This window comes from Triticum aestivum, chromosome 7A (assembly GCF_018294505.1).
Source record: "Triticum aestivum cultivar Chinese Spring chromosome 7A, IWGSC CS RefSeq v2.1, whole genome shotgun sequence".
Taxonomy (NCBI): domain Eukaryota; kingdom Viridiplantae; phylum Streptophyta; class Magnoliopsida; order Poales; family Poaceae; genus Triticum; species Triticum aestivum.
The window spans coordinates 413178983-413186396 of NC_057812.1; the positions used below are offsets into that span (position 1 = coordinate 413178983).

The 7414-nt window shown below is 45.2% G+C and overlaps 2 protein-coding genes across 3 annotated transcripts; one reads left to right on the top strand and one right to left on the bottom strand.

The window, feature by feature from the left end:
- Nucleotides 1–1511: 1511 nt before the first annotated feature.
- Nucleotides 1512–6376, top strand: LOC123147258 (AT-hook motif nuclear-localized protein 23). Its single transcript, XM_044566501.1, has 2 exons — nt 1512–1905; nt 5274–6376. The coding sequence occupies exon 2, from the start codon at nt 5277–5279 to the stop codon at nt 6129–6131; it is 855 nt and encodes a 284-aa protein (XP_044422436.1). The 5' UTR covers nt 1512–1905; nt 5274–5276; the 3' UTR covers nt 6132–6376.
- Nucleotides 1899–4967, bottom strand: LOC123147257 (zinc finger MYM-type protein 1-like). 2 transcript variants are annotated; one of them, XM_044566500.1, is made up of 4 exons: nt 4709–4967; nt 4172–4590; nt 2265–4090; nt 1899–2174 (listed from the first exon to the last, which is right to left on the bottom strand). In XM_044566500.1, exons 2-3 carry the CDS (start codon nt 4583–4585, stop codon nt 2267–2269), a joined length of 2238 nt encoding a protein of 745 aa, XP_044422435.1. In that variant the 5' UTR covers nt 4586–4590; nt 4709–4967; the 3' UTR covers nt 1899–2174; nt 2265–2266. The 2 variants fall into 2 exon arrangements, with proteins under 2 accessions (XP_044422435.1, XP_044422434.1); XM_044566499.1 differs by having other exon boundaries at nt 2265–4590.
- Nucleotides 6377–7414: the final 1038 nt, after the last annotated feature.

The window sequence follows — 7414 nt, forward strand, 5'->3', positions numbered from 1 at the left end:
TCGTATCTACCATCCGGGCTGAGTCTAGCCTGGCTAAGCTGATGCAAAAAACAGCTGAGATGTATGTTTGGTTGTGTGCATGCTGTGAGGCAGGCTCATGTGAGATTTTGTTTGCTAGGTTGTATAAGAAATGCAGCAACGTACTTTCTCAAAGCACAATGGTGAGTGAATTCTTTCAGTCCAAGCCGACACCAATGCGTGATCTGCGTGAGCTCCTGCACCACCAGCGCTGCATGACGCCGCTGCGATGGCGGACGGTCGTGCCAAGCCGGCGCAGGCGCGCCTCCCCATCTGAAGCAGGCCCTGCAAAGAACACGCCGACGGGCAAAGGAGCACGAACGTTCGGCGGCGGGATCACAACGAACGATGGAGCTCGGATCGGTGGAGAAAGAGGGAGCTCGGATGGCGAGGTTGAGGTGGACAAGCGAGCTTGGCCTAGCGGCACGATGCGAGAGGGAGCTCCCAGCGGCGGCAATTGGTTTTTATTTGATGCGATCTGACGAGGAAAGAGAGATACGGCAGGTTACAGTGGCACTTTCGAAGTAATTCTATAAAACAATAGGGCCAGTCTCACGTACTGTTTCGTTTTAAGTCAGACGCGCGGGTGCAGGCGCATGCATCAACGAAACGCTCGATTCCTGCGTTCCTCGGAGCCTGGCTGAGGGGCCTCATTATGCATCAATCGAGCCAGGCTAAGGAGACCGCACAAGAACCAAACGAGCCGAGTATTACATGCCAGATGCGAGCCAGGTGCGAACCACCCATCCAAACATGCCCATAAAGAAGTAGTTCCCTTCCCACATGGAACCCACGTAAAACAAAGTTGCCCGAATGCACAAAACCAAAAATGGCACAACGCTTGGATCAAGGGCTAACACTTCATCAGGATGAGAATATAATTCGGTCATGGAAATTTAGGCGGTCGATTTAACTAGCGAAACATGTATAATAAGCTAAGAAAATTTTAAGTTCAGAAACTTTATTCAACAAAGAATGTAGAGATATAAATTTATATGGCATATACTTTATCCGTACGGAATTATTTGTTGCAGAAATGGATGTATCTAGATGTATTTTAGTTTTAGATACATCCATATTCAAGACAAGTAATTTCGAACGGAGGAAGTACAAGACATGTTCCGCTAGACCTGAAGACCCTTGGTCCGGCTTATACTTCTATCGGGACGGAGGAGTACAATAAGCCCCAACTTGCACCATTAAACTAATGCCTCCACTTGCATGCATAAGCATCAACGTTCTATACATATCATCCTTCTGTCTGAAGAAAAGCGCTCTAGCATCACTTCCGTCCATTGTATGTATGCAATGGACATGTGGACCCTCCTAACTGCCAGACCCCATATGCTAGTGACATATACACAAGACTAAATTAGCCATCTCGCTCTGTGCAAGCACCCCTTTTTCTTTCTTCTTGAAAAGGTAGCTCATGTTTTATATTTCCTCTTCGGCCATCTCCAAAGACCACTAGCCTGCTAGCCTATCCCTTTCTCATCTTCCTTTGCCGTCACTTGCTCTCTCCATCCATCTCCTCTCTCCTCAACTCATTGGGTTCCATCTTCTCCTCCTCCCTCCTGCACCTCCACTCTCTCCGCCCCCCTAAAATATTTAGCCCACATGAGAAAGCAACATCAACAAGGATAAACAACCACAAATATCATTAGGAAGGAAAAGAACACCTCGCCTCAGCTGCTTTCTTTTCTTCCCACCCCACACATCCCAAAAAGCAAAACCTCATTCTTTACTCTCCTCCAAGAAAACAAGCACCACAAACCCTACACAAACGCACACACTCTCTTCTTCCGATCCTCTTCCTCCGATCCGGCCTATTATCATCATCACAAGCACCACTTCTTATCTTGCATCTCCAATTTCTTAATATTACCGGTACTCAGGGGCGGAGCTGGAGCAAATGTTACCCGATGCACCACTTTAACAAAGCTTTAAAAAATTAAGCAACGACTATATTAAATAAAGGTGTGTTCATAACTTGTAGCACACATTATTGGATATAACAAGAAGGTGGTTTGTAAAAATAAAATGTAGCCATCAAAATGCTTATTATAATAATAAAACAAGGTTCAAAATTACTTGAAAAAGATCACGCTGCATTTCCAAATCCCAAAATACATCATCGGACAATAAGGTTCAATAACCTACAAGATACAAATAGAATTAAACATACTAGTAGAGTATACTAAGATGGTCGAATGAAAGTACTTAAATGGCTAAAAATTGAAAGTTACCTTTAGTATGTTCTGTTCCTCCGAGCCATGAAATACTCAACCACTTGAGCATTGGTGACCTTTTTCATTTCTTCTTTCTCCACATAACAAATAAGATCATCACTCAAACTATCATCATTGAGGCGACTGCGCAAGCAGGTTTTGACCAGTTTCATAGCTGAAAAGCATCTCTCAACTGTAGCAGTGGCAATAGGCAAGACAATTACTAGTTTCAACAACCGATAAAACAAAGGATACACAATGTGCCTCCCTGTCTGCACCATTTTTTTCGAAAGCTCAGTGATTGTTGCTATGTTGAAAAAACTATCATCTGTGCGTACATCAGCAATATAGAGGCGTAGATCCTTATCCAGATCCCTCAATTCCCCAGAATCAAAATCTTGAGGGTATAGTTTAGCCAAACTCATAAGATTCTCCAAATTGAAATCACGAAATGAGTCTCTTGGACTCAAAGCCGCTGACCAAACAAGCAAATTAGTGGATGTCTCACTGAACCGATTGTCAAGCTCTTGAACTAGCCAATCAAAAACATCATTGAAACAATCAACTTGATAGTGATGTTTGTTGGTAATTCCAGTTACCTGCCTTCTCTTTTTTGGATTAACATATGCTTCTTCCATGTCCAACTCTACAATATCATGTGTCTCACAAAACACATGAACTTCACCTAGCATAGATTCCCATTCATTTTCTCTAAGTTCATTCAGAACAATTCTAGTTGACTTCACACATTTCATGGCATTTACTATGTCTTGATCCTTCCGTTGCAATGCTAATGACAATGTGTTTGTAGTCGTGAGGATTGTCAACATAAGATGCAAATAGAATACGAAGTCAAAAGATTGAAAATACACTAGAAGACCATTTGCTTGGTCTCTATTTGTTCTATCAGTGTCTTCTTCTTCCACAAATTCTAGAACTTTAACAACTGACCTGAACATGTGAAGCAAACTCTTAAGTGTTTTAGCATGGGAACCCCATCGAGTGTCTCCGGGCCTTTGAAGGCATTGCTCTTGATTTAATCCTGTTCCTGTTGTAAGCTGTCCACACCCTAAAGCCTTTCTCATTTCTTCAAGATTAATATCTCTAATCATGTCCCTTCGCTTGGAAGATCCACCCACAACATTTAGCAAGGTAGAAATCATGCTGAAGAAATTACTAACTCCTTTATGCTTTCTTACGACAGCCACAACAACTAACTGAAGTTGGTGAGCAAAGCAATGAACATAATAAGCTGTGCTACTTTCTCTCATGATCAATGATTTGAGGCCATTAAACTGACCTCGCATATTGCTAGCACCATCATACCCCTGTCCTCTAACTTGATTGTAACTCAGTTTATATTTTGCAAAAAGAGAATCAATTGAACTCTTGAGGTATGAAGACGTTGTTTCTTTCACATGGACAAGACCAACAAAACTTTCTTTAGAATCCCCGGAACTATCAACATACCTCAAGGCCACGGCCATTTGTTCTTTGCCAGAGACATCTCTAGACTCGTCAACAAGCAAACAAAACACATTATTGCGAACTTCTTTCAGAATAGATTGCACTATCACATGCGCAAAACCTTCACCAATATCTTTCTGGACTTCAGGAGCCGACATAAGAGAATTCTTTGCAGCATCTTTTCCCACAGCCTTGCGTACAACTGGATCATGCTCAGCTAAGAAATCACGAACTTCCAAGAAGTTTCCTCTATTATGCGAGTTCTTTGACTCATCATGTCCCCGGAAAGGCAACCCTTGCTTCAGCAATAGTCTAGCTGTGTCAATAGCGGCATTCAATCGAGCAAAATATGCAACCTTCAAAGTTTCACCTTGAACCTGCATAGCAACATCAATGTGTTGATCTTTTTTCTGAAAATCAAGTAATTTTTTCATTGCTTGATTATGGACACTGCCCACCTCACCAACATGTTCTTTTAACCTTGATTTCATGTTCCAGCTCTTCCAACCATTCACAACGAATGCCTCATATCCAGCTTCTTTCTTCTGACTACGATCCCTAAATAAGAAGCAAGGAAAACAATATGCCCTTTTCTTCTCTTCGCTGTATTCAAGCCAGCTCTCAAATTCATCAAACCATTCGGGATTGAACTTTCTCTGTTTACCCCCAAAATCTGAGGATTCAAAATCAATCTCTCTTGGCTGACAAGGTCCATTCAACAAATACTTCCTTCTTACCAGATCTTTTAAATTAGGATGATAATGCTCAATCAATTTTCTCTTGCCCGGATCATATTGAATCTCCTCTTCCCAATTTATTTCTTCCGGAACATCCTGTGATGATGCTTTTCTTTTGAGAAGAAACTTGTCCATAGTATCTGTATTTGACAAATAACAAATTACAAATGCGACATTCAGACTTGTATCGGCAGATGAAATATACCCCAATTACGTGTATAGTGACAAAGATTAAAGATTGGAAAGGTCGCTAATTACCGAGCTCCGGACCGGCCGGCGGCGTGCAGCGTCGCTTGCGTGCGTCCTGTCTTCAGCGGCTCACCGTCGTCGCTGCGTGCTATGCGGCGTCCGGCGGCCGGCGCCCTGCCGCTAGCGCCGACTGTCTACGCGACGGCGGACGGCGATACGCGAGAGCGAGACTGGCTCCGTACGCGGAAACCTAATCGATCGATAGTCGATGGATCGATTGGTTTTTCTTTTTTGAGGGAGACAGGAGATGGATCGATTAGTTTAGTACGTTTTTTTAAGTGGAGGGAGCCGTACGTGACGTGACTACGTGAGGAGGTCGATCGGTAAGTCGTGCGTGGGTGCGTGCTGCTATGTTGGGCCGACCCTGATGCACCATACCTGGGCCACCCTGATGCACTGGGCTTTTTCTTTTAGATAGGTACTACTAGCCAATTTTTGGACCCGTATTCCTGTGCATACGGGAAGGCCCAATGGGCTCCGCCCCTGCCGGTACTGTTATCTAGCCATTATTTTTACTCTTTTTAATGGTACTATACTCCCTACTTACTTATAATTAGCTCTTCTTCTACCCTAGAAAATGGCAGGACTGGATTTGGGAACCAACTCCTACCTCCACCATCACCAGCAGCTTCACCTCCGTCACGATGACGGTGCCGGAGGATCCGACGACGGCCAGGACGCGCTCTCGCCGGGCGGAGGGGGAGGGAGCGCAGCCGCAGGGGCTGGGATAGGCGGCAGCGAGGTCGTGGGGCGCCGCCCACGCGGCCGGCCGCCCGGATCCAAGAACAAGCCCAAGCCGCCAGTGATCATCACAAGGGAGAGCGCCAACGCGCTCAGGGCGCACATCCTCGAGGTTGCCGCGGGGTGCGACGTCTTCGAGGCGCTTACCGCCTATGCGCGTCGTCGGCAGCGCGGCGTCTGTGTACTATCCGCGGCGGGGACCGTCACGAACGTGACTCTCCGGCAGCCACAGTCTGCCCAGAGTGGGCCAGCTTCGCCGGCGGTGGCCACACTCCACGGAAGGTTCGAGATACTGTCCCTTGCCGGCTCTTTCCTCCCGCCTCCGGCGCCTCCAGGGGCCACCAGCCTCTCGGCCTTCCTAGCAGGAGGGCAGGGTCAGGTGGTCGGTGGGAGCGTTGCCGGTGCGCTCGTCGCGGCAGGGCCGGTGGTCGTCGTTGCCTCGTCGTTCAGCAACGTGGCGTACGAGAGACTGCCGCTGGAGGACGGCGACGAGGTGGTGCCTACACCGCCACCTGCGGGGAGCGACCAGGCCGGCGGTGGCATGCCGTTCGGTGTTGATCCGTCGGGGGGCTCGACAGGAGCTGGGCTCCAGTTCTTCAACCTGCCGATGGGCATGCCGCCAATGCCCGTGGACGGGCACAACGGCTGGCCGGGCGCTGCCGGTGGCGTCGAGAGGCCGCCGTTCTCGTGACGGATCTTGGCCGGCGGTGAGGACAGCAGGTGCGTCCGAGGACACGGACATGTACAACAACAGTTAGCCTCTACTTCTTATCACGGTCGATCGATTATCTCTTTTTCATTGTGATGAAGGAAATCTCCTGATATTTTTTGCGTTAACCTGATAAATTTGGTTGGTGTTAGTTTGCTGGTCCCTGTTTGTTTAATTGGAATATATGTTGCGAGAACGTGCACTCATAAATTCACCAATTTAAATTAGTATTGTTGTTCATTCTTGGAATGGTTTGATGATGAGTTAAATTTTCGCATGACGCTGCAACACATGATCGTTCTTATAGTGCTAACGGCCAGCTCAACATTCTTGTTTTTTAATTCAAACTTCTACTTGTTTGATTTGGTTGAACATATACAATACAAGCAGCTAGATCCATCGATTGGATGTCAGTTTTGCTACTATCCATTCATTCGGAGATGAGTTTTTTTTTTCTTTTTGCTTCTTAATGCTTGGACTTGGTTTTCCTGTCATTTGTTGACTGAGATTGTTGCTATATGTCTCGCATCTGGATGTTTACAATGAATAATGGTCTCAGGTGTGTGTTTCTACAACGAATCCCAGCTTAATCATTTCCTTGTATTACTTTTTTTGCGGAGTCCTTATATTACTTATTTACTCTAGATCTCTCTAATATTGTTCTTAATTAGCCAATTAGCAAAGTAGAGCTATATACAAGTTCCTATTCCCTGATCCTCCTTGTCTTCAAATTAACCAGGGTTCGAGAAAGCAATGTGTGATAGAATTAGTATTATGATGAAGTTTGCCCGAAGCAAAAGAAAAGATTTCTTCTTACTTAATTCATGTTTTCCTTAGACACTGGGGAAAGAGCTAACAGCTGGGGTAGAACATTGCTTCCTTTTTGCACTTTAAGCTTGATTTCTCCAAAAGAAAGGTACTAGGGTCACAGCTAGATTAGCTAATCAGTGTGCAAAGAACGAAGAAGAGGTTTACTTCATGTATGCATGCACTCTTCTCTATCTAAACATCTACACATGTAAACTAGCTTAGGGGGGAGGGGAGGGGATATATCCAATTAATGGAGCCGACAAACCAAAAGCACACAAATACAGTCACATTGTAATGTTTGATAACTATGTCACATCTAGATGTGTTCTAAACAGACTGAATATGAAAAGCTTATCACCACGTTATAATTAGTTACGATTGTAATGCATCTTAATTCTAGAAAAGTTTGGGTCATCAGGCTACCCATAATTGGAGTATCACATGAAGTATCATGT